At 45.3% G+C, this 26,339-nt stretch overlaps 3 protein-coding genes across 6 annotated transcripts in view; 2 read left to right on the top strand and 1 right to left on the bottom strand.

The window, feature by feature from the left end:
• Window positions 1-9,398, top strand: LOC135554663 (tubulin epsilon and delta complex protein 2). 3 transcript variants are annotated; one of them, XM_064987073.1, is made up of 10 exons: window positions 1-41; window positions 546-667; window positions 793-848; window positions 956-1,568; window positions 1,813-1,866; window positions 2,159-2,237; window positions 2,641-2,848; window positions 4,393-4,491; window positions 7,715-7,923; window positions 8,621-9,398. In XM_064987073.1, exons 2-10 carry the CDS (start codon window positions 564-566, stop codon window positions 8,753-8,755), a joined length of 1,557 nt encoding a protein of 518 aa, XP_064843145.1. In that variant the 5' UTR covers window positions 1-41; window positions 546-563; the 3' UTR covers window positions 8,756-9,398. The 3 variants fall into 3 exon arrangements, 2 of the variants coding, with proteins under 2 accessions (XP_064843145.1, XP_064843146.1); XR_010457714.1 differs by lacking the exon at window positions 1-41 and having other exon boundaries at window positions 560-667; window positions 8,621-8,944; window positions 8,996-9,398; XM_064987074.1 differs by lacking the exon at window positions 1-41 and having other exon boundaries at window positions 560-667; window positions 2,641-2,797.
• cfap70 (cilia and flagella associated protein 70) overlaps window positions 1-22,015 on the bottom strand; it is a 39,690-nt gene extending 17,675 nt beyond the window's left edge. The window contains exon 1 of one of the 2 annotated variants that reach the window (XM_064987072.1): window positions 21,881-22,015. Coding sequence is in view for 1 of the 2 variants with exons in the window: in XM_064987071.1 (XP_064843143.1) it covers window positions 399-529 (131 nt within the window). In the remaining variant the exon portion in view is untranslated. Of the gene's footprint in view, window positions 1-398; window positions 530-21,880 lie in introns of those variants that run through there. The other variant, XM_064987071.1, reaches the window with a different exon arrangement.
• Window positions 22,016-23,189: 1,174 nt separating this feature from the next.
• LOC135554660 (transmembrane protein 100) lies at window positions 23,190-25,715 on the top strand. Its single transcript, XM_064987070.1, has one exon. It carries the CDS (start codon window positions 23,531-23,533, stop codon window positions 23,966-23,968), a length of 438 nt encoding a protein of 145 aa, XP_064843142.1. The 5' UTR covers window positions 23,190-23,530; the 3' UTR covers window positions 23,969-25,715.
• Window positions 25,716-26,339: the final 624 nt, after the last annotated feature.

The following is a 26,339-nucleotide window of genomic DNA, read 5'->3' as shown; positions in this document are numbered from 1 at the left end:
GAAGTGGGGTTGGTGGTGGAGGAATGGCGAGCTAGTTGCTAGTGAGTCGCGTGTGCTATTTTTTTACGTGAGTAATATGTATGTTGTCCAGTATTTAAAGGACTACATAGTATACGTTGTGTATGAACGCCATACAATGTTGAATGGGTTTTGTCACAGTCGGTTGGACTTTGCAAATCTACTCCGTTTTGCCAGTTAGCTAACGTTAGCTAGCGTAACTTCCGATTTTTGCTTGCTAAAGTTGCATGCAGATGTTTGGCAAGTGTCACACTTTCTCAAGATGCTGTATTCAAATGTGTATGTGACGCATTTAAGTTTGCAGTGTGCCTATGCTTTCATTTAGCCATCGAGCTAGAGCAGGGGTGTATACACTAGGAACGAAACCGAGAGGGACCTACCTGAATGTGTCCAATATAGCATCTTGTTTTCGCTGTAAAAAGTGTTCTGATGCAAAGCGTGTTGGACTAATGATTACACCCCAGATATAGTAGCGCTGTTTTGTTTGCGCATGGTCACTGTGAACTGTCATCTATTGTGCATGACAGTGCCAGGCTGCCTGCATTATGTCACTGCTTAGCCTTGTGGATGAAGCCATCAAGTTGTGTAAAGTAGAGGAGACCAAGATAAACGAGAACATCCTTCAATACAGGGAGATACTGCGCTCTTTGTAAGTACAGTAAAACCTCCACGTCCATTGCTATCTGTTCAGCTAATGGTCTACAGTTGTTCTGTATGAGTAGGTAACTCGATAGGCCTGTGTAATAACATGCTTGCCATCTGATCATTCACCAGGAGACCACAGCAAGAAGACGGCAAGGAAATAGAACTGACAGATGATGTTGAAAAGGGTATTATGATGATCCACAATCTGCTATTTTCTCTGAAGCCCAGTGTACTAGTAGTAACTGGATATGTTTTTAATATCTACATTGTCAGCATGTTTTTCTCTGTTTAGACCCAGATGTCCAACTGGAGGAGAGACGGGAGATGGAACTGCTGAATCGATTGCTGGAGAAGGCCCTCAGAGTTCGCGCTGGCACAGCACCCCAAAAAGACCCTCAGAACTGTCCAGGACCAAAGAAAGAACCACTGGACACTACACAGGGCAAGGGAAGGGCTCTGACCCCAGGTGGCACCAGAGGGAATAAAAATGGCACTAAAACGACCTCCAAACCCATCACGGTGGACAAAAAAGAGTCCAAAAAGTATTCTGCCTCCCATCTCTACAGGGGTGGAAGGGGGAGGATGGGTCATCCGGTAGGTCATTCAGGACAAGGCAGGGCATGCATGATCAGAAGCTCTGTCCAGATGCAGAAACGATCTGTCGTGTCATCAAAGGGGTTTCCTCCCCAGTCCTCTGGGAAGGAAGTGAAGCAGGCTGGTCCTCCAGGTCCTGTGTCACATGATCAGGGTCAATCACCACAGGCCTCATCAGCACATCATCAGGTTGAGGTGTCCCACAGGTCAGCTGCAGCCACTTCCTTCCAGCCCCCTAACTGGGACGCGGTGTCTGTTTCACACATGGAGGGGATGCCAAAAGCACATGTAATTTCACCTCCACAGAATGGGTAGGCTGCAAGACAACACTAGACCACTGCTTAGTGAACAAAGTATATGACAGTGTCAAATTCCTATTCCAGAAGCAACATAACCAATTAAAATGGAACATCCAAGTACCGTACTGATATCGTTAAGAAGTTGGCTAGCAGCAACTCAACGTTTGTGATATAATGTGACTGGTCTGTTGTGACAATAAGTAGTTTGAGTGTGGTTTAATGACACTGTACATGTTTGATTGTGTTTTTGTGGCAGGGCTCCCACACCGTTGTTAACTAAATGGATCAGTCTAAGGACCAAACAAAGCAGGTCAGCCAGTGAATCATATCTTTTGTGAAGGAAATGTCTGACCTATATCATCCTCCATGTAACATTTTCCATCCAGTGTTCTGTAATGCATACAGAATTTACCACTGGCTTGTGGTAATGGCAGGAGCGGAATCAGTGGAATGGTATCAAATACATCAAACACGTGGTTTGATTCCATTCGCTCCGTTCCAGCCATTATTATGAGCTGTTCTCCCCTCTGCAGCCTCCACTGATGTGTATACTGTTGTAATGGACATTAATGTGACTCTTTCAGTTGTTTTTCTTCCCTCAGGTTATGGGACAAAGTCCTGGCTCTACAATCCAGACCTGTGGCGGAGAGGAGTCACTTCACAGAGAGAGTGAAAGCCACTGTATTCTTCCTCAGATGAACTGAACATTTTCCACCCACATATAGCCAAACCTGATTTAATGCACCCTCATGCTTATATTTAGGCATTAATGAGTAGTTAAATAGTGTTTTAATAGTATATCTTATTTGTGACATGGGACCTGCAGAGATATCAATTGTTCATTTTAACGAGTATAAACTCGTTACTAATTCTCTCACTCCCACCAGTTCACACAGCCTACATGAGAGAAATTAGCACGGCATCAAATTCAGTGTCTACCAGCGTTTCTCAAAATATCACACCAGATTTTAGAATTCACACACCAAAAATGAAATGTGTGTGCATACGTGTGTGTTTGTGTCTTCTCATATTATCTCAGAGTTTTGTCTGCTTGTTCTCCTTGACCCGTCTCCTTATGGGTCAGTACTCCAGAGAGTGGCCAACCAGTGGCAGCCCCACCGACACCGGCGCTCAGGTTGACAGACTGACACAGCTCTGCACGGATCTGAGTCATTGCTACCAGAGCGAGCGGCTGCTGCTGCTGACTGGCCAGACCTTCAGAACCTCTGGCACTGAGCCAGGTACCAGCCCAACCAGAGGAGATGCGGAAGGGGGGATGGAAGGAGGGTTAAGTAAGAAATAGGAAGTTACAGAAGTGGAGGGATGGAAAACTGATAGGAGATGACAGAAGTATGGGCGATGAGAAAACAAGAGTCTGGAAAGAAAAGCAATAGGGGGTGGAGAAGGGGTCCATTTATCCAAGAACTAAGTATTTAGTTAGCTTAGAAATAAGAATGTTCAGTGTTATTTTTCAGCTCATCACCCCTTCGTCCTCTGACCTCATTTACTGCTGAGCTTATTAATTCTGAAGCCGTTAGCAATCATTTGACAGCTGTTTTTATGCTACAGATAACAATTAATTACAGTAACTTCTGAGTAATGTAAAGCAATTAGATACGGCAAAACCTTGTCATTTTTTATAGCACCATTACCAATACATTTGAGATCGATTCGCATTGCGCTTCATCACTGCATTTGTTTAATTTCATGTCCAAATACTGAAGAGAGTAAATCTTTGTCAATGTGTAATAATAATGCTAAGCTCATGTCTGTTATAGATACCGTGCATTCGGAAAGTATTCAGGCCTCTTGACTTTTTCCACATTTTGTTATGTTACAGCCTTATTCTATGGATTCAATTATTATTTCCCCCCTCAATCTATACACAATACTATAATGACAAAGCAAAAACAGGTTTTTAGAATGTTTTAGCAAATTTATTTTAAAAATTAAATGTAACATTTGCATAAGTATTCTCACCCTTTTACTCAGTGCTTTCTTGAAGCACCTTTGACAGTGATTACAGCCTCGAGTCTTCTTGGGTATAACGCTACAAGCTTGGCACACCTGTATTTGGGGAGTTTCTCCCATTCTTCTCTGCAGATCCTCTCGAGCTCTGCCAGGTTGGATGGGGAGCGTCGCTGCACAGCTATTTTCAGGTCTCTCCAGAGATGTTCGGTTAATTGTTTCACATGGTCTGAGTCCTATAGGTGCCTCATGACTTGGTTTTTGCTCTGACATGTACTGTCAACTGTGGGACCTTTTATATAGACAGGTGTGTGCTTTTCTAAACCATGTCTTATCAATTCAATTTAAACTATCAAAACAAAGACAGTCTCACACTCCATGTGTAATCTCCCAGCAATTTAATGGGTATTTACCAATGTTTCGGCATCACTGTGCCTTTCTTTATTTTGATAGTTAATTGTTTATTTGCCATTAGTCAGCACATCCACACAAACTATTATTCTGGGTGTGCGCCAGCTCATGTTTTTTATCATTCAATTGAATTTACCGCAGGTGGACTCCAAATTGTAGAAATATCTCAAGGATGATCAATGGGAACGGGATGCGCCTGAACTCAATTTAGACTCTGATAGCAAAGGGTCTGAATTCTTATGTAAAGATAATTTGCCCAACATGTCTGAAAACCGTTTTTCTCTTTGTCATTATGGGGTATTGTGTGTAGATTGATGAGGAAAAAATGTATTTAATCAATTTTAGAATAAGGCTGTAACGTTACAAAATGTGGAAAAGGTTAAGGGGTCTGAATACTTTCCGAATGCACTGTACATTTATATTTATGGATGATGTTTTTCCATGTTATTATGTGAAGCAACATGCCAGAAGAGGGAATATGAGTCCTTGCTGATGCTGGAAGGACTGGAGAAGATGGTGGCAGACCTCCGGAAACATGCTGGACAGCTGAGAAAAGGTACTAAATCTTGCTTCACTCTATACACTCACATCTCCACTCTCAATGTGTTTCACTGGCACAGTGTAGAGTATAATCAAATGTCGAGAATTAGTTAGCATTTTAAAAATCAGTCTTGGAAAGTAGGCATATTACCCTCCAATACTCCCTTTACTGACTTTTCCAGGGACTTTGCAATTGATTCACGCAGCAGAATGAGCCTATATAGCATCTCACAGTATAATGCAACATATTCTCCACGACCTTGAACCAATACAATTATAAGCTGAGCTCTCTTTTCCCCCCTCTCACCAATCTCACTGTGACAGTGTGGTGCTGATGGGGGGACTTTTATTTAGAATTGACTGTTTTTAGTGCTCCCCAAGCCTCCAAGGTGACTGGCTAGGGGCCAGATTGTGACAATGTTCCAGAACACTCACACACTATCCAGAGTCAAAGCCAGAGTCCCCACTTAAACTGCCTTGCTGGCCCCGGGCCTTCTCTCACACTCACAAAGAAATATCTAACTTACATGTACTTAAGTATTCACATCCCTGAGTACCAATACTTTGTAGAAGCACCTTTGGCACAGATTTGTCGTGAAAGATTTCAAATCAATGGAGAGAGACTTAGATTTCCTCAAAACAATCAAACTTTATTATTCATTATTACAATAATGGAGCTGGTCAACAATAAACGCAGAGGTGATGACTGAGAACCCACCAGCAGATTTGGGTTACAGCTCTTATAGCAAAGTACATCCTCCTCCTCTACACATCTGACAAACAGATGTGTAGAAATTATACAAAGATACATTGTGTAATCAAGTAACATACACATTGCGCCAGGTTTCTGTCTCTAGGTAATTTACTGCTTGTTTATACAGAGTTATTTTCCCAGTTTCACATTCCTTAACACACAGATACTAATGGAACACTGGGTACTCCTCACAATGTCTGAAGTTGGGTGTTCATCTGCGTGTGGGAGAGAAACTGGAGGGAGGGTTCACCTGGCCCTGGCAGACAGGCATTTCACGGACACTGTTCATTCAATGGAATGCAGGCTGTAGGTTTTATCACCAAGGCATTTTAAATCAATTGCGTTAAGCCCCAGAGGCCCAACTCAATCACACAAACACAGATGAGAGAGTACTAATGCATCGTATTATGTGACTTGTTAAGCAAATGTTTACTCCAGAACATATCTAGGCTTGCCATAACAAAGGGTTTGAGTATTTATTGACTCAAAAGACTGTGATTAGACTGTCAGATTATTTATTTTTTTCATTTATAAATGTTTTTCAATTTTTACATTATGGGGTATTGTGTATATAGGCCAGTGACACATCTAAATGTCATCCATTTTAAATGGAGGCTGTAACACAACAAAATGTGGAAGAAGTCAAGGGGTGTGAATACTTTCTCGAGAACAATTATACAGTTCCTATCTTATCTCTAATCTACATTCTGGTATTCATTCTGAAGGAACTGTATCATTCTTATAATTGATCTCTAATCTATATTCTGGTAGTCAGATGATGCAGCATTTTATTTTGGGACAATTCAATTCAGTGTAAATGTCCAACAATAGAATGGTACAGTGACTTTTGTTGCAACATTGTCTTGAGTCAACTGACAACAGTATGATGAGCAGATTAATTCTCAGGTCACCATCCTCCAATGGAGAAATGTTCTCCCTGAGAGTCAATCTTCACGCGGACACACACTAACGAGCTAAATGAACCCCTCACTGTCTTGACTTATGGATAATGAAAATAGAAACTGTCAGAGTTACACCCGATTTATTCTGGTTTCCTTGGTCTCCTTTTGAGATCTTCGTGTGACTGTGAGGATCCTTCTCAGGTCCCCCTGTGTGAATGTGACGGCGAGGCTCCTTCTCAGGTCCCCCTGTGTGAATGTGACGGTGAGGCTCCTTCTCAGGTCCCCCTGTGTGAATGTGACGGTGAGGCTCCTTCTCAGGTCCCCCTGTGTGAATGTGACGGTGAGGCTCCTTCTCAGGTCCCCCTGTGTGAATGTGAGTCTCCTTCTCAGGTCCCCCTGTGTGAATGTGACGGTGAGGCTCCTTCTCAGGTCCCCCTGTGTGAATGTGACGGTGAGGCTCCTTCTCAGGTCCCCCTGTGTGAATGTGACGGTGAGGCTCCTTCTCAGGTCCCCCTGTGTGAATGTGACGGTGAGGCTCCTTCTCAGGTCCCCCTGTGTGAATGTGACGGTGAGGCTCCTTCTCAGGTCCCCCTGTGTGAATGTGAGTCTCCTTCTCAGGTCCCCCTGTGTGAATGTGACGGTGAGGCTCCTTCTCAGGTCCCCCTGTGTGAATGTGACGGTGAGGCTCCTTCTCAGGTCCCCCTGTGTGAATGTGACGGTGAGGCTCCTTCTCAGGTCCCCCTGTGTGAATGTGACTGAGGCTCCTTCTCAGGTCCCCCTGTGTGAATGTGACGGTGAGGCTCCTTCTCAGGTCCCCCTGTGTGAATGTGACGGTCCCCCTGTGTGAGGCTCCTTCTCAGGTCCCCCTGTGTGAATGTGACGGTGAGGCTCCTTCTCAGGTCCCCCTGTGTGAATGTGACTGAGGCTCCTTCTCAGGTCCCCCTGTGTGAATGTGACGGTGAGGCTCCTTCTCAGGTCCCCCTGTGTGAATGTGACGGTGAGGCTCCTTCTCAGGTCCCCCTGTGTGAATGTGACTGAGGCTCCTTCTCAGGTCCCCCTGTGTGAATGTGAGGCTCCTTCTCAGGTCCCCCTGTGTGACTGTGAGGCTCCTTCTCAGGTCCCCCTGTGTGAATGTGACGGTGAGGCTCCTTCTCAGGTCCCCCTGTGTGAATGTGACGGTGAGGCTCCTTCTCAGGTCCCCCTGTGTGAATGTGAGGCTCCTTCTCAGGTCCCCCTGTGTGAATGTGAGGCTCCTTCTCAGGTCCCCCTGTGTGACTGTGAGGCTCCTTCTCAGGTCCCCCTGTGTGAATGTGACGGTGAGGCTCCTTCTCAGGTCCCCCTGTGTGAATGTGACGGTGAGGCTCCTTCTCAGGTCCCCCTGTGTGAATGTGACGGTGAGGCTCCTTCTCAGGTCCCCCTGTGTGAATGTGACGGAGGTTTTAAAGCCGTCAGTCCACGCAATGCTTGGCTTGTCCCTGCTATTTAAAGCTGAGGGAGCAGCAAGCACACAGGAGGTGCAAGCGTTTTCGGCTTCGGTTGCTCACGCTCCTCTCACTCTAAAAATAATCAATTTTTCCGACCAGAGCGGGAGGCATGGGATCGATGGAGGAGGCTGAAGGGGGAAGGAGCGGGCGCGTTCGGCCCCGTCAGGAGTAAGGGTGAGTGGGGTGACCTGAGTGGGGTGACCCCATTGCCCCCCACCCTGATCTACACCAGCCAGGCAGAGCTCCAGGAGGTGGAGAGGCTGAGGTTGCGAGTGGAGCTGCTACAGCAGGAGGTGCACCTGCATCAGGTAGCGGCACATCTGTCTCATACATACACACACACACACACACTGTATCAGGTAGCGGCATATCTGTCTCATACCACACACACACACACCTGTATCAGGTAAGAGGCACATCTGTCTCATACATACATACACACACCTGCATCAGGTAGCGGCACACCTGTCTCATACATGCATGCATGCATGCATACACACATACATACACACACACACACACACACACACACACACACACACACACACACACACACACACACACACACACCTGTATCAGGTAAGAGGCACATCTCTCTCACACACCTGTATCAGGTAAGAGGCACATCTCTCTCACACACCTGTATCAGGTAAGAGGCACATCTCTCTCACACACCTGTATCAGGTAAGAGGCACATCTCTCTCACACACCTGTATCAGGCAAGAGGCACATCTCTCTCACACACCTGTATCAGACAAGAGGCACATCTCTCTCACACACCTGTATCAGGCAAGAGGCACATCTGTCTCATACAAACACACACACCTGTATCAGGTAGCTAATAACACACCCGTTGCATATTTCTACCAAGAGCCATGCCATTACACACCTGTGCCATGTTAAAAGGAAAAAGGATTTCTCCACAAAGGTCAATACTGTGATTTTGCATCTGTGTGTATGTATGCATTAGTCACTTTTTTGTTGTGTGTTCTGTTTCTCTGACAGGCTCTCTCTGACACCATGGTCATGCCCTCCGCTCCTGGACTTCCCAACCCCGCCGCGCTCCGTGACATTTACTCCCTGCTTGGAGAGGGAGGGGTGATGTTTCCTACTCTGGTTCTGGACACAGAACCTGACTAAAGGAACAGGTCAAATCACCTGGATCATGTTTATTAGGGCACACAATGCAGCAGAAAACAAATGAACGTTTCTAATTGGACAAGTCCAGGTAGCCTCTCCCTGTTTCATTCGGTGTTCTTCCATTTGGTGCCTAATGAACACGACCAAGAAAGACTATTGAAGAGTAGACCAATGAATGGTATGTCTTAGGTATGTCTTCCTCTGAGATTGAAGAGTAGACCAATGAATGGTATGTCTTAGTTATGAATGGTATGTCTTAGGTATGTCTTCCTCTGAGAACAGAGGAAGAAGAATGGAGAATCTTCTGAGAAGAGGCATTTCTGTGTGTTGGGAATGTCAATCTGTGTATTTATTTGGAGAGATTGAGCATTTTGGTTTTACATTGTTCCTTTTGAAAAATATTGTAAGACTCCTATAATTAGATTAAATTATTCAAATTGATGGATATTGAAAAAGTTACTTTGCATTTTCCATTCGGTAGTCTACATCTACAAATGTGTAATAATTTTAGTTTAATAATTTAAGTAAAAATGTTGTAGGTCAACTAAGTTAGGGTCACTGACAGATGCTGTGATTTTATATTTGTCAGCAGGTGGCGCTTTACCCATGACTCGCTTTTCAAATAAAAAACAGCCTACATGCAGTACATTAGTACTTGTTATACAGGCAGTACATTAGTACTTGTTATACAGACTACATGCAGTACATTAGTACTTGTTATACAGACTACATGCAGTACATTAGTACTTGTTATACAGACTACATGCAGTACATTAGTACTTGTTATACAGACTACATGCAGTACATTAGTACTTGTTATACAGACTACATGCAGTACATTAGTACTTGTTATACAGACTACATACAGTACATTAGTACTTGTAATACAGACTACATACAGTACATTAGTACTTGTTATACAGACTACATGCAGTACATTAGTACTTGTTATACAGACTACATGCAGTACATTAGTACTTGTTATACAGACTACATGCAGTACATTAGTACTTGTTATACAGACTACAGGCAGTACATTAGTACTTGTTATACAGACTACATGCAGTACATTAGTACTTGTTATACAGACTACAGGCAGTACATTAGTACTTGTTATACAGACTACATGCAGTACATTAGTACTTGTAATACAGACTACATACAGTACATTAATACTTGTTATACAGACTACATACAGTACATTAGTACTTGTTATACAGACTACATACAGTACATTAGTACTTGTTATACAGACTACATACAGTACATTAGTACTTGTTATACAGACTACATACAGTACATTAGTACTTGTTATACAGACTACATACAGTACATTAGTACTTGTTATACAGACTACATGCAGTACATTAGTACTTGTTATACAGACTACATGCAGTACATTAGTACTTGTTATACAGACTACATGCAGTACATTAGTACTTGTTATACAGACTACATACAGTACATTAGTACTTGTTATACAGACTACATGCAGTACATTAGTACTTGTTATACAGACTACATACAGTACATTAGTACTTGTTATACAGACTACATACAGTACATTAGTACTTGTTATACAGACTACATACAGTACATTAGTACTTGTTATACAGACTACATACAGTACATTAGTACTTGTTATACAGACTACATACAGTACATTAGTAATTGTTATACAGACTCATCTAGTACATTAATACTTGTTATACAGACTACATACAGTACATTAGTACTTGTTATACAGACTACATACAGTACATTAGTACTTGTTATACAGACTACATACAGTACATTAGTACTTGTTATACAGACTACATACAGTACATTAGTACTTGTTATACAGACTACATACAGTACATTAGTAATTGTTATACAGACTCATCTAGTACATTAATACTTGTTATACAGACTAAATACAGTATATTAGTACTTGTTATACAAACTCATACAGTACATTAGTACTTGTTATACAGACTTCATACAGTGCATTGGTTCTTGTAATACAGACTACATATAGTACATTAGCACTTGTTATACAGACTCATACAGTACATTAATACTTGTTATACAGACTTCATACAGTACATTAGTACTTGCTATACAGACTACATACAGTACATTAGTACTTGTTATACAGACTACATTCCCTCTTATCTATCTAATGCATGTTAAGTTTTAATTTTAAATATCAAGTACACCATTTTTCCCCCGAAATGAATACTGTGGCTAACACAACGGGAAGCACTGTGGCTAACACAACGGGAAGCACTGTGGCTAACACAACGGGAAGCACTGTGGCTAACACAACGGGAAGCACTGTGGCTAACACAACGGGAAGCACTGTGGCTAACACAACGGGAAGCTAACACAACGGGAAGCACTGTGGCTAAATACAAGGGAAGCACTGTGGCTAACACAACGGGAAGCTAACACAACCCGGAAGCACTGTGGCTAACGCAACGGGAAGCACTGTGGCTAACGCAACGGGAAGCACTGTGGCTAACGCAACGGGAAGCACTGTGGCTAACGCAACGGGAAGCACTGTGGCTAACGCAACGGGAAGCACTGTGGCTAACACAACGGGAAGCACTGTGGCTAACGCAACGGGAAGCACTGTGGCTAACACAACGGGAAGCACTGTGGCTAACACAACGGGAAGCACTGTGGCTAATACAACGGGAAGCACTGTGGTACAACGGGAAGCACTGTGGCTAACGCAACGGAAGCACTGTGGCTAACGCAACGAGAACACTGTGGCTAACGCAACGGGAAGCACTGTGGCTAACGCAACGGAAGCACTGTGGCTAACGCACGGGAAGCACTGTGGGAACAGCACTGTGGCTAACGCAACGGGAAGCACTGTGGCTAACGCAACGGGAAGCACTGTGGCTAACGCAACGGGAAGCACTGTGGCTAACGCGGAAGCACTGTGGCTAAGCACTGTGGCTAACGGGAAGCACTGTGGCTAACGCAACATGAAGCACTGTGGTTAACACAACGGGAAGCACTGTGGCTAATACAACGGGAAGCACTGTGGCTAATACAACGGGAAGCACTGTGGCTAATACAACGGGAAGCACTGTGGCTAACACAACGGGAAGCACTGTGGCTAACACAACGGGAAGCACTGTGGCTAACACAACGGGAAGCACTGTGGCTAACACAACGGGAAGCACTGTGGCTAACACAACGGGAAGCACTGTGGTTAACGCAACGGGAAGCAGAGTTTGCTCATATAAGGCAGCAAATAAGGAGGCAGGTGACTCATTTGGGTAAAGAAAGCCTAAAGTAACTCTGTCCTTCTGGTCTGTGGGGTGGTGTGGAAGGAGAACAATGTAGGAGATTCACTATTATCCATCCTGGCCCTGGGCTGCATTCAAAACACGCCAGGGGTACTGTGAATAGGACAAGCAAGAAAAATCCAGTGGGGAAAAAACTTGGCAAAACAGTTTAATGACGGCTGGGTAGGGCTGAAGAGGTAGATCAACAGCATGAGCCTCATCTGCCCGGCCAACACGCCATCGGTCGTCAGGTGGTGTAGGCACGAACCAGTGGAGGCTGCTGAGGGGAGGACGGCTCATAATAATGACTGGAACGGAGCAACTGGAATGGCACCATGGAAACCATGTGTTTGATGTATTTGATACCATTCCACCTATTCCGCTCCAGCCATTACTATGAGCCTGTTCTCCCAAATTATGGTGCTACCAACCTCCTGTGGCACGCACCAAGTGCCAGTCCCAATTCACTCCCTACCTCTTCCCCTTGGCCCTAACCTAATCCTTTGGTGTTTGCAGTTGTTTAAAGTGTAAGCAATATGGTGGATGCACCACCACTTCCTATGGAGGCCCTTCAGATCGGCCAACATTGAAGGGTCAGTCCTACGGGACCAGCTGTCTGTGTTCATCTCCATAGTCATAGCCACAAACTTGATCTGTGTCTTTGACTGGCCAGAATCCATGCCTAATCTAAGAGGAATAGCCTCTGTCTGCTGTTTCATACATTTTCACTGACATTCCCATCCTGTGCTTCTGGATCAGATTTCTACATCATGTATGGGTTGCGTGTCGGTGGCAAGGAAGTCAGGCGCAGGAAAACTAACTTGGTATAAACTGAGTTGTTTAATAAGTGCTCATAAAACTCCAAAAACCAAAATATACCAAAAATAATATAAGTGGGTACAAAACCTGTCGCACACCGACACATGACTTGCACACAGTAGCGTGCCGTGGTTCTGGGGCCTGGGCCTTCAGTGAAGTCCTACACAGTCCCACCCGAATTAATCTACCTCTTATTACCATCATTATGATGCCATGGCTCTAGACACTATACATTTAGACAGAAATGCAGTATAACCAGGCGTTGCGTCACCTTGAAATTGACATTTTTATTCAGAGAATTGCAGGGGAAGAGTACAATACCTTTTCATTGTGCAGCTTCGTTGCCCTGCGCGCTTGTTCGTTGAGCTGTAGATCCACTCGGGTGTTCCCAAAAGTTTTCAAAAGCACCATTGTCTGTAAGTGCCCAGCAGTACTTTGGTGTCTCGTTGCTGCCTTGGTTAGACAACTCAGGTTTGCAAAGCCAGTGTGGCTCCAAACACCAAATCGACCACTTGCAAATAATAGGCATTCCCAGCAGTACAGTTTGCAGTGCTTCTCGGAGCCTGTCTTTGTGTAGCGTCGGCTTTGTGGCGTCAGCGTCTACCTCCTGACAATGTCTAACTTTTCTTGAAAAATTATATCCTCGACCAAATCGATATCTTCTCCTTCCGCCATTGTGGGTTGAAAAAACAGTTTAGTAGTACACAAATTAATTTGTTGATCAATTTCAGTTTCCTAGTTCTGAGACCTGCCCATATAGGACCTGCCTCTCAATATTGGTAATCCAATCAAAAGACGTGCAGGCACTACGCCTGCTAGCTGGCTCCTGTGTAACACTGGAGCCAGCCAGCAGGCGTACAATAGCCAACTCTAAAGCTGATTGGTTGACACTCAATTTTAATTTCCATTCACTTTAAGCTACAAGTGCCCGCACTGTTGATTCTGAAGGCCTGAGGGCAGATTTTAGACATAATATATTTGTGGGAAAATATATTTAAAAAAAATTATATTCTGATGATGTTTAGGCCAGCAGAGAAGGCCTTGCTGGCCCTGACGGCCCACCACTGCTTGCACATAACATACAATAAAACAATCTCTGACAAGGACATGAGGGGAAACAGAGGGTTAAATACACATGGAATTGATGGGATTGGTACCAGGTGTGAAGGAAGACAAGACAAAACAAATGAAAAATGGATCAGTGATGGCTAGAAGGTCGGTGACGTCAACCACCGAATACCGCCCGAACAAGGAGAGTCGTGACAGGTATGACCACATCTAATATTCTATCTATCTGATCCTAGGATCTGTTGTAATAGAATATGAAGTGATTGGTCTGTCAAACAGTTATGTTTTGTCACATGCACTGAATACAACAAGTGTAGACCTTACATTGAAATGCTTACTTACAAGCCCTTAACTCTTTTTTGAACTGCACTGTTGGTTAAGAAAATATTTACCAAATAAACTAAGTAAAAAAATGATAACACAATAAAATAACAATAACGAGGCGATACACAGTGGGTACCGGTACCGAGTCAGTGTGGAGGCTATACACAGTGGGTACCGGTACCGAGTCAGCGTGGAGGCTATACACAGTGGGTACCGGTACCGAGTCAGCGTGGAGGCTATACACAGTGGGTACCGGTACCGAGTCAGCGTGGAGGCTATACACAGTGGGTACCGGTACCGAGTCAGTGTGGAGGCGATACACAGTGGGTACCGGTACCGAGTCAGTGTGGAGGCGATACACAGTGGGTACCGGTACCGAGTCAGTGTGGAGGCTATACACAGTGGGTACCGGTACTGAGTCAGTGTGGAGGCTATACACAGTGGGTACCGGTACCGAGTCAGTGTGCGGGGTCCAGGTTAGCCAAAGTAGTTTGTACAAGTAGGTAGGGGTGAAGTGACGATGCATAGATAATAAACAGCGAGTAGCAGCAGTGTACAAAACAAATGGAGGGGGGTGTCAATGTCAATAGTCCGGTGGTGATTTTATTAATTGTTCAGCAGTCTTATGGCTTGGAGGTAGAAGCTGAGCCTCTTGGTCGAGACGACGCTCCGGTACCGCTTGTTGTGCGGTAGCAGAGAAAACATTTTATGACTGGAGTCTGACAATTTTTTGGACTTTCCTCTGATGCGATATGAGAGATTATGAGGTTGGGTGTGAGAGGTAGCGGGGGCCTAGAGAGGATAAAAAGGGCCAATCCAATGCGTGCCCAGTCTACCCACGGTCAAATGACGTGAGGATGGCACAAGCTGGTCCAGACTGGGCGACAGGTGGCGCCGGGTTTACACAGCGGGTCGTGGGTGAGTATGCTTTGCTGCACCAGACCTCACACACACACACACACCCCTCCAGGATGACTGAGTCACCAGGGGAACAGGTTCCATGGAAAGCTACTTCGATGGTTGTCAGCTGGGGTTAGCAGGTTTCTCACCAGAAAGAGACAAAGAGACGTAATAGCATACAGCAGGATAGTAGTCATGGTGACACGAGGGTGGTGTTCAGAGGCACAAAATGGAATAAAATGGGGATTTTCTGTTTTCCATTAGAAAGCCAATTTTGACTTTGTGGCTGTGCTAACACAAATTTGCTTTTTGGTCTTAACATAAGGCTAGAGTTAGGAATGTGGTTAATGTTAGGGTTAGGTTGAAAATCAGATTTTAATTTTAGAAATTGTACAAATAGGATGGGTTTATGACTGGTTTATGGCTGTGGTAGTCAGTGACGACTGGCTCTTCCTTACCAACAGCTCTATTCCGATAAACGGGTCATTTTCCTCTGCTACCGTAGAGTGATGAGGGCACTGATCATTATTCATTTAGAAATGATTCTATCAAGTGCTAGCTCTGTCACAATCTTCTGTTTCTGCTATGGTACTGGTATTCACCAGAGGTCTTTTACTTCTACACACATGCTCTGTCAGTGGTTTCATGGGCCCGTTTGCCATCCCTATTAGAACATATTGTTATTATTTACTTAATCATGATGCTACTGTATATCAATCCATTATTGAATGGGAAACTCTCCCAACCATTTTATCAAAGCATCCACTGTGATTTATAACTATGCCTTTCTTAATTGCCCCTGAGGGGATAAATACAGTGTTATTGAGTAAAAATGAACTATGTGTCTGTATAATTGCGGTTGCCAGTCCCTGTGTGGGAAGGGCTGGATTCCCAGCAAAAGGGAGGATTCTGTCTTGATAAGAGCTTCAGTTTAGGCCAGGGCGTGTGAAGAGGGGAGACAGGAAAGTACTAAGCGGCAGGCATTAATAATGTCAACATAAATTTGCAACACACAGAGGTCCCGGTGAGCCCACTCAACTCAGCCTTCCTGTGTTCCCGTTTGCCTGACACAAGTCCCGCCCAGGTGACATACTGTAGTATGTATGCTTCAGACAACTGAACCATTTTCAGCAATGTCCTAGTCTTTACGTAAAGGGCAATTCTGCAACTTTTCAACCTCAAATTCATTATTTTCAGCACCATACTAGTGTCAACATGCATTTCTGTGATTAAAAAGATAAGAGTTCTTAAAAAATGCTTCTCTGTGACATCACAGGGTAGGATTAAATGTAAGAAAAACAACTAGTTTCTAGCCAGTTAAGGGTATTTTCTTGCTCCCCACGTCACTACGAATCTCATCTTTTGATGCCATCGGGTAGAACTGTTACACTTTACTGTATATTTTTACGACAAAACTTAGAAACTGGTATTGTGCTGGTAGAATTAAATTGTATTTGTCACATGCGCCGAATACATCCGGTGTCGACCCTACCGTGAAATGCTTGCTTACGTGCTCTTAACCAACAAACAAATTTAACTTAATAAACTAAAGGAAAAATAGCAACAAAATAAATGAACGTTTAAGTTTTCTGTGTAACTGTTCTATATTCCTCTACTCAACTGGTATCTTTCTCTCTCCCTTTTGCTTTTCCTTTTAGTCATTTTAGGAAGGGGACAACTGATGTTTGAATTTAATTATCCTCTATTCTTTCTCCGCCTGGCCCTTTAATCTATCCATCCTCTCTGTAATTTGAATGGGGGGGGGGGCAGATGTACAAAACCCATAGTGCTTTATAAACTGCCGTGTCCAAGTCCACAGCCACAGAAACCATGCTGCGTTACCAAGAATCCACCTCGTTTTCATTGAGCCTTCTTTCTCCTCTCTCTCCCACTCTTCTCTGATGCCCCTGGCCCTTCTCTCCCCCCATCCATCCCCCTCCTCTCCTCCTAAATCTCCTGTATCTCTTTCTCTGTTGGTTTTCAGTTACAGCAGGCAGCTAGTGTTGAGTCACGCTGTTTCATCAATTACCCCTCCAGCAGTGGTTTATTATTTTCCTTCGTCCCTGACCACCCTGCCTGTGTGTGTCAGTTTACTCCGTCACAGAGAGCTCTTCAACGAAGGGCAGGGAGGAACATCTTAATAAAGGTTCAATCTTGTCATTGTGTTGTGTGTGTGGGGGGGCAGAGAGAGATCTATTCCCATGTCCTCTTATTTCCTTTCAGACTATGGCAGAAAGTGTGTTCCACAACTCTCTTTGTTTATGTTGAAACCAAGGAGTTTTGGTAAATAAATAATAGTAATAGGTCTTTGACGGTCAGCTGACCCCTCAGTAAACCCCCTTCAGGTTGTTGTGACCAGTGGAGGCTGCTGGGTGGAGGACGCCTCAGAATAATGGCTGTAATGGAGCGAATGGAATGGCATCAGACACATGAAAACCATGTGTTTGATGTATTTGATACCATCCCATCCATTGCTCTCCAGCCGTTACCCCAAGCCCGTCCCCCCAATTAAGGAGCCCCCAACCTACTGCGATTGTGACCATAGAATTAGTTTTATCTCTATGGTTGTGGGTGACGCCCTCCGCCTCTCTGCTCGTCTGGTAGGATATTTTGTTAATCTGCCGCCAGACATGAGAGAGACATGATGACAGGTAAAGAATGTAGGTGGACTTCTATACAATGGCTGACATCAATAACCAGTTATCCCCTGTCTATGAACTGGTTCTCATCAATGGCTGACATCAATAACCAGTTATCCCCTGTCTATGAACTGGTTCTCATCAATGGCTGACATCAATAACCAGTTATCCCCTGTCTATGAACTGGTTCTCATCAATGGCTGACATCAATAACCAGTTATCCCCTGTCTATGAACTGGTTCTCATCAATGGCTGACATCAATAACCAGTTATCCCCTGTCTATGAACTGGTTCTCATCAATGGCTGACATCAATAACCAGTTATCCCCTGTCTATGAACTGGTTCTCATCAATGGCTGACATCAATAACCAGTTATCCCCTGTCTATGAACTGGTTCTCATCAATGGCTGACATCAATAACCAGTTATCATCCCAGTTATCCCCTGTCTATGAACTGGTTCTCATCAATGGCTGACATCAATAACCAGTTATCCCCTGTCTATGAACTGGTTCTCATCAATGGCTGACATCAATAACCAGTTATCCCCTGTCTATGAACTGGTTCTCATCAATGGCTGACATCAATAACCAGTTATCCCCTGTCTATGGACTGGTTCTCATCAATGGCTGACATCAATAACCAGTTATCCCCTGTCTATGAACTGGTTCTCATCAATGGCTGACATCAATAACCAGTTATCCCCTGTCTATGAACTGGTTCTCATCAATGGCTGACATCAATAACCAGTTATCCCCTGTCTATGAACTGGTTCTCATCAATGGCTGACATCAATAACCAGTTATCCCCTGTCTATGAACTGGTTCTCATCAATGGCTGACATCAATAACCAGTTATCCCCTGTCTATGAACTGTTATCCCCTGTCTATGAACTGGTTCTCATCAATGGCTGACATCAATAACCAGTTATCCCCTGTCTATGAACTGGTTCTCATCAATGGCTGACATCGATAACCAGTTATCCCCTGTCTATGAACTGGTTCTCATCAATGGCTGACATCGATAACCAGTTATCCCCTGTCTATGAACTGGTTCTCATCAATGGCTGACATCAATAACCAGTTATCCCCTGGTCTATCAATAACCAGTTACTGGTTCTCATCAATGGCTGACATCGATAACCAGTTATCCCCTGTCTATGAACTGGTTATCATCAATGGCTGACATCAATAACCAGTTATCCCCTGTCTATGAACTGGTTCTCATCAACAATTGTTAAAACGCCAAATTCAAAACAGATATCTCATAATTAAAATTCCTCAAACATACAAGTATTTTACACCATTTTAAAGGTAAACTTGTTGTTAATCCCACCACAGTGTCCGATTTCAAAAAGGCTTTACTACAAAAGCACACCAAACGATTATGTTAGGTCTGTACCTAGTCACAGAAAAACACAGTCATGTTTCCAGCCAAAGAGAGGAGTCACAAAAAGCAGAAAGAGATAACATTAAGCACTAACCTTTGATGATCTTCATCAGAATGCACTCACAGGAATCCCAGTTCCACAATACATTTTTGATTTGTTCTATAAAGTCAATAATTTATGTCTAAATACCTCATTTTTGTTTGTGCTTTTGGTACACACTCCAAACTCACGAGGCACGGGCAAGTCCAGGCGAAATTCAGACGAAAAGTCATATTACAGTTCGTAGAAACATGTCAAATGAAGTATAGAATCAATCTTTGGGATGTTTTTATCATAAACTTCAATAATGTTCCAACCGAAGAATTCCTTTGACTGTAGAAATGCAATGGAACGCAGCTAACTCACGTGAGCGCGCGTGATCAGCTCATGGCACTCTGCCAGACCCCTGACTCAATCAGCTCTCATTTCCCCCCTCCTTCACAGTAGAAGCCTCAAACAAGGTTCTAAAGACTGTTGACATCTAGTGGAAGCCTTAGGAAGTGCAATATGACCCAATAGACACTATATATTTGATTGGCAATGACTTGAAAAACTAAAAACCTCAGATTTCCCACTTCCCGGTTGGATTTTTTCTCAGGTTTTTGCCTGCCATATGAGTTCTGTTATACTCACAGACATCATTCAAACAGTTTTAGAAACTTCAGAGTGTTTTCTATCCAAATCTACTAATACTATGCATATATTAGCAACTGGGCCTGAGTAGCAGGCAGTTAAATCTGGGCACCTTATTCATCCAAGCTACTCAATACTGCCCCCAGCCATAAGAAGTTTTAACAGACAGACTATTTCACTTATAGTTCACTGTATCACAATTCCAGTGGGTCAGACGTTTACAAACACTAAGTTGACTGTGCCTTCAAACAGTTTGGAAAATTCCAGAAAATGATGTCATGGCTTTAGAAGCTTCTGATAGGCTAATTGACATCATTTGAGTCAATTGGAAGTGTACCTTTGGATGTATTTCAAGGCCTACCTTCAAACTCAGTGCCTCTTTGCTTGACATCATGGGGAAATCAAAAGACCTCAGACATTTTTTTGACCTCCACAAGTCTGGTTCATCCTTGGGAGCAATTTTCAAACGCCTGAAGGTACCACGTTCATCTGTACAAACAATAATATGCAAGTATAAACACCATGGGACCAGACAGCCATCATACCGCTCAGGAAGGCGACACGTTCTGTCTCCTAGAGATGAACATACTTTGGTGCGAAAAGTGCAAATCAATCCCAGAACAACAGCAAACGACCTTGTGAAGATGCTGGAGGAAACAGGTACAAAAGTATCTATATCCACAGTAAATGAGTTTTATATCAACATAACCTGAAAGGCCACTCAGCAAGGAAGAAGCCACTGCTCCAAAACCGCCATAAAAAAGCCAGACTACGGTTTGCAACTGCATATGGGGACAAAGATTGTACTTTTTGAAGAAATGTCCTCTGGTCTGATGAAACAAAAATAGAACTGTTTGGCCATAACGACCCTCGTTATGTTTGGAGGAAAAATGGGGAGGATTGCGAGCCGAAGAACACCATCCCAAAAGTGAAGCACGGGGGTGGCAGCATCATGTTTGGGAGGTGCTTTGCTGCAGGAGGGACTGGTGCACTTCACAAAATAGATGGCTTCATGAGGCAGGAAAATGATGTGGATATATTGAAGCAACATCTCAAGACATCAGTCAGGAAGTGAAAGCTTGGTCGCAAATGGGTCTTCCAAATGGACAATGACCCCAAGCATACTTCCAAAGTTGTGGCAAAATGGCTTAAGGACAACAAAGTCAAGGTATTGGAGTGGCCATCACAAAGCCCTAACCTCAATCCTATAGAACATTTGTGGGCAGAGCTGAAAAAGCGTGTGCGAGCAAAGAGGCCTACAAACCTGACTCAGTTACACCAGCTCTGTCAGGAGGAATGGGCCAAAATTCACCAAACTTATTGTGGGAAGCTTGTGGAAGGCTACCCATAACATTTGACCCAAGTTAAGCAATTTAAAGGTAATGCTACCAAATACTATTTGAGTGTATGTAAACTTCTGGCCCACTAGGAATGTGATGAAAGAAATAAAAGCTGAAATAAATCATTCTCTCTACTAATATTCTGACATTTCACATTCTTAAAATTAAGTGGTGATCCTAACTGACCTAAGACAGGGACTTTGTTACTGAGTTTAAATGTATTTGGCTAAGGTGTATGTAAACTTCCCACTTCAACTGTACACACACACACACACACACACACACACACACACACACACACACACACACACACACACACACACACACACACACTGTGCACAAATAAGCATGTTCACATTGGAGGAGACGTCTGGGACCATATGGTGTGGCTCTGTGTAGACGGTTTTAAGACGAGACATTCCTGATTAGTATGACATAGTTAATTTAGTTAAAATGACACTGTCATTCCTCCTGCATATCAAGGAGCTCACATCCACACACAAAACTACTATCTGTTCTAATCATTCATTAGAATCATGCTTACAATATTCATAGTTGAATGAATATATCCCATTCCATAGAGTTTAATGTATTATTCCAATCAGTCTTCTACTCATCCCATGAGCGTGCATTCTAAATGAAACAACATTTAAACTGGTTAGAATGTCATCCCAGTAGAGCCTTACCCACCAGTAGTGAAGCATCTTTCTGGAACTGGGTTTAGGTGAGCTGGGAGAGGACTTAGGGAGGCAGAGCTGTCAGGATTGATTTCATTTGAAGAGAGGCTGAAGGCTCCGGAGGCTGGTCCTGGTGGTATAGAGGGGATTAGCCTCTCTGTCATCCATACGTAGCCTTTATCCCATTTAGCCATTTGGCAGGAGGCTTTGTGTACGTGTGTGTGGAGGAGGAGGAAAGGGTGCTGCGTCGTGTGTGTGGGCAGAGGAGGGGGAGGAATGGGTGCTGAGTGTGTTTACTATTACGTGCATCTGTGTATAAATCAGAAGGATCACTCCAGATTCAAGGCGAAATTCGACATTTGTGCAGGTCCACTGGATGTCGGGAGACACTGTCAGAACCAGCCCAAGATCCCTGTACTGGGATTCAACCCACAGTCTACAGAGCAGGAGCTCATCGCTACTCCACCATCCGTCCACAACAATATACCAAGTCAGAGTTGTCTCTGTTTCATCCCTATCCCAAACCTTCACCCCTAATTAACCCAGTCAGAATGAATGCCTACACTTCACACTAGAGTTGTTTCTGTGTTTGTCACAGAACGTTGGGAGATGAAGTCAGTTTACTCGTCAAAAATAAACGTTTGTCCAAGGACGTTGGGGCATGAAGTCCGACTGTGATATCTTGTTGGTATAAATATAGGTTTTCATATATGGACTGTATGTCTGTCTGTGAATGTGTTTCTAAATGTATCTGTGTGTGTGTCCCTTTGTGTTGTGGCAGGGTGCAGTGGGAATGCCGTTGTTGTATAATTAGTATGTTGAGCGTGATACAGCTGTGCCGTTGCGGCGAGGTGTGTGTGAGAGAGAGAGGTGGCAGACGCCCCAAACACTCCCCTTCCTCTCTCTAATCTGATCAAACAGAAACGCAATCTCTACCTCATTCTGCTGGTATCTTTTCTATAGTTGAATCCTGGCAGAATCGTGCTCCCCTCCCTGCAGAACACGTAGCAGTAGGCGTTTCTTCTATTCTCCAGGGGATACTTCCTCTCTACCGCATGGAGATATAAAGGAGAGGAAGGATGGAGAGAGACGAGACGGAGAGGGAGCAGTTAAACTGTTCTTCTCCTCTTCTCCCTTCCCCCTTCCTCTTCTCTCCTCCCGCTTCCTGTTCTCCCACCACTCCCCATTCCTCCCTGCCCCGGTCTTTGACATCACATTTGCTGCGGCCAATCTGAGGCTTTGTTCCTCCCACTTTCCTCTCCCTGGCTCCACCCCCTCCGCTGGCCCCTTATATATCCCCCTACAGTCCCGGCAGCAGAGTGTACAATATGCTGCCAGAGAATCAGCAGCAAGCAGGGCAGACGCAGCAGAGAGACAGAGAGAGAGGGAGGAAGAGACAGGGAGAGTGTGAGTAGGATTTCTGCGCTTTATGACCAAAACCTCACAATACCTCCCACTCTACCTATTCCTCCCTTTCTCCTCTGTGCTCTGAGACAGAGAAACCTCCTCTGGTTGTCTCTATTTCTTGCTCCAGGCCAGTGCTGACTACTACTGAGGAGAAGATAGCTGAGGCAGAGGCAGCTCCAGGAGGATCTGCTGCCTGGTCTGCACCTCCAGCCTCCACCTCCTCTCCCCCTGCGGAAGGCCGGGTTAGTCCAACAGGATGGGCTGCACCACTAGCAAACTGGCCTGCCAGCCTCCAACCCAGCCCCCAGGAGCCCCGCCCCCTGGACAAGACAATCAGTCCTTGAGCCAGCTGGAAGCCCAGGGGCCCAAAGGCCCAGAGGTCCTATCCAGTCTGGAGCGCCTTTCCCAGGCCACGGGCGGCATGGAGAAGTCCTGGTATCGCTGCATCTTCCCCTTTGGCATCATCTCGTTGGTGATCGGTGTGTCGGGCACGGCTGTTACTTACACATACAATGACCTGCCCCTGACCAAAGTGGTGACGGTAGTGTTGCTTATAGCCGGACTGGTGCTGACACTGACCGCCGCCGCCTGCTGGACGGTCCACAAGAGAAAGAAGAGGAAAAAGAAAGAGAGGGCCTCAGGAGCAGGAGGAGGAGGAGGGAGCTCCTTTACCTCAGAGCAGTGCCCCTTGTGAGGAACACCTGGAGCCTGGGATATTCTGACCACACAGGGACATGAGAGGAGAGAAGCCCCAGGAAGGGAGCACCGCCAGGGGGGTGGGCCACCACCACCTCCAGCCCTCCCTAGTCTTTATGGAGCCTGGCTGCTCTTGGCTCAGCTCAGCTCGGGAATAGGTGTGGAGAGGAGGATGATAAGGACTCAGGAAGAGGTGTGGAGGAGGAGGACAAGGACTCAGGAAGAGGTTTGGAGAGGAGAAAAACAAGGACTCAGGAAGAGGTGTGGAGAGGAAGAGGACACAGGAAGTGGTGTGAGAGGAGGAGGATGAGGACTCAGGAAGAGGTGTGGCGAGGATGAGGGCTCAGGGTTCACGGACAGACAGACGGGCGGAGGAAGTACCTGTGGAACTCTGAGGAGAGAGAGACAGAGGGAGAGAGAGACGGATGGGTCTGGCATGCGGGTTCACCACCTCCTCACACACACGCGCTTTTACAGTCGGACAGCAGGTGTCCAGTGTCAAAACAACCTCTCAGGAGACATGCACACACACACCCTGAGACCCCCTCACACACATTGACACACGCAGCGGGAGCCACACAGACACTTAATCCGCTATGCCGAGCTGCTGCCGGAGTCAGTGCTGCCGTCACCGGCCGTGTCAGTCGCGGCATTCCTCCCAGCCAGGACAGGTGACAAGCCGACCGACCGGTGAAAAGTGGGCCAGCGACGGCAACTCGACACCGGGCCGAAAGAGGAGTGCACCCGCGTCAGTGCCCCGCGTCATTCACTCGTCCTGTGACACTGCAGCAATGTGTTTGGGCTTTTTTTACGCAACGGGAGAGTGGAACCTGAGTCCGCCAGGATCTTACTGGCAGCTGGTGGTAGAGGGACGAGGAGAGGAGCAGGAGAGGGCAGGAAAATTATGTGTTTATTTGTGCGAGTGTATTTGTGTAAGTGTGTGTATGTGTGTGTGTGCAAGAAAGACATTCTACTGGACCGAAAGAGCATGTACAGAACCTGTGGACTTTTTCCAGTGTAAGAACACAAGAACTAATGTATGGAACAAAGAAATCACACATTTACACTATTACACAGATTGACCAGTCCCTTCAGTATTACAGTAGTAGGTCATTGTCTGTGCCTTTGTGCCTTTCTGAAGCACAGAAAAGACTACTATTCTAGACTGTGGAATACAGACCAGGAGGAGAATATTCCACATGGAGTCATAAAGGCCCAAAGGAAACCATGTCTCTGCCTCAGCCATTGGTAACACAAAAGTCTGAGTTTTTAGGTCCAGCACCGGTATTAATCCTCGCAGTGAAAAGGGACATAAAGGCATTTTCCACTATGTTTTTCTCCATGCAGCCATTCTGAGAGTGGAGTGGAGAGAGCTGAGTGAGTGACTGCACTGCACACCTGACACACTGTAGTGTGACCATGAGCATTGACCTCTGTCAGTTTTTCTGCAGTCGTAGGACCTCAGCTCCTCTCACAGAGAGAGAAAGAGAGAGAGCGAGCAGGGGACAGGATGGGATAAATGAAGGACATTACTGCTGGGGGGACATTCCACCGAGGGACACTTTGACTTGGTGACACTCCACTCTGAGGGACCCCTCCCATCCCCTTTTCAGTGCCTTGAGCGAGTGGAGCAGAGAACTGGAGAGCTGGATCATGGAAAAAGGCCCTGACTTCTGTGTTACCCGTGTCCATCTGCTCTTCTGAGAATTTCCCCCTCTCTCTCTCCTCCCCCTCTCTCTCTCTCCTCCTCCCTCTCTCTCTCCTCCTCCTCCTCTCCCTCTCTCCTCCTCCTCCTCTCCCTCTCTCCTCTCCTCCCTCCTCTCCCTCCCTCCTCTCCTGCCTCTCTCTCTCCTCCTCCTCCCCTCCCTCCTCTCTCCCTCCCCTCTCTCCTCCCTCCCTCCCTCTCTCTCCTCCTCCTCACCTCCCTCTCTCCTCTCCTCCCTCTCTCTCCTCCTCTCCCTCCCTCTCTTTCCTCCTCTCCCTCTCCTCCCTCTCTCTCTCCTCCCTCTCCCTCTCTCCTCTCCTCCTCTCTCTCCTCCTCTCCCTCCCTCTCTCTCCTCTCCCTCTCCTCCCTCTCTCTCCTCCTCTCCCTCCCTCTCTTTCCTCCTCTCCCTCCCTCTCTTTCCTCCCTCTCTCTCCTCCTCTCCCTCCTCTCCCTCGACCCTGACAGACAGACAGCTATCTCAGGGGGAGACAACCCTCCTTCCCTCACATTACTATTACCATTCAAACATTTCCTACTCCCCCCCTCACCATTTTTCTCATCTCTCGTGGAATACCCTGTTGTGACTGACCACTGGAGGAGACTGGGAATACTGCAGCACGACAAACACACACACACACACACACACACACACACACACACACAC

The sequence above is a fragment of the Oncorhynchus masou genome, chromosome 14 (genome assembly GCF_036934945.1).
Source record: "Oncorhynchus masou masou isolate Uvic2021 chromosome 14, UVic_Omas_1.1, whole genome shotgun sequence".
NCBI lineage: Eukaryota > Metazoa > Chordata > Actinopteri > Salmoniformes > Salmonidae > Oncorhynchus > Oncorhynchus masou.
Note: the sequence above shows the minus strand (reverse complement) of the source record. Positions and strands in the feature narration are given on the sequence as shown.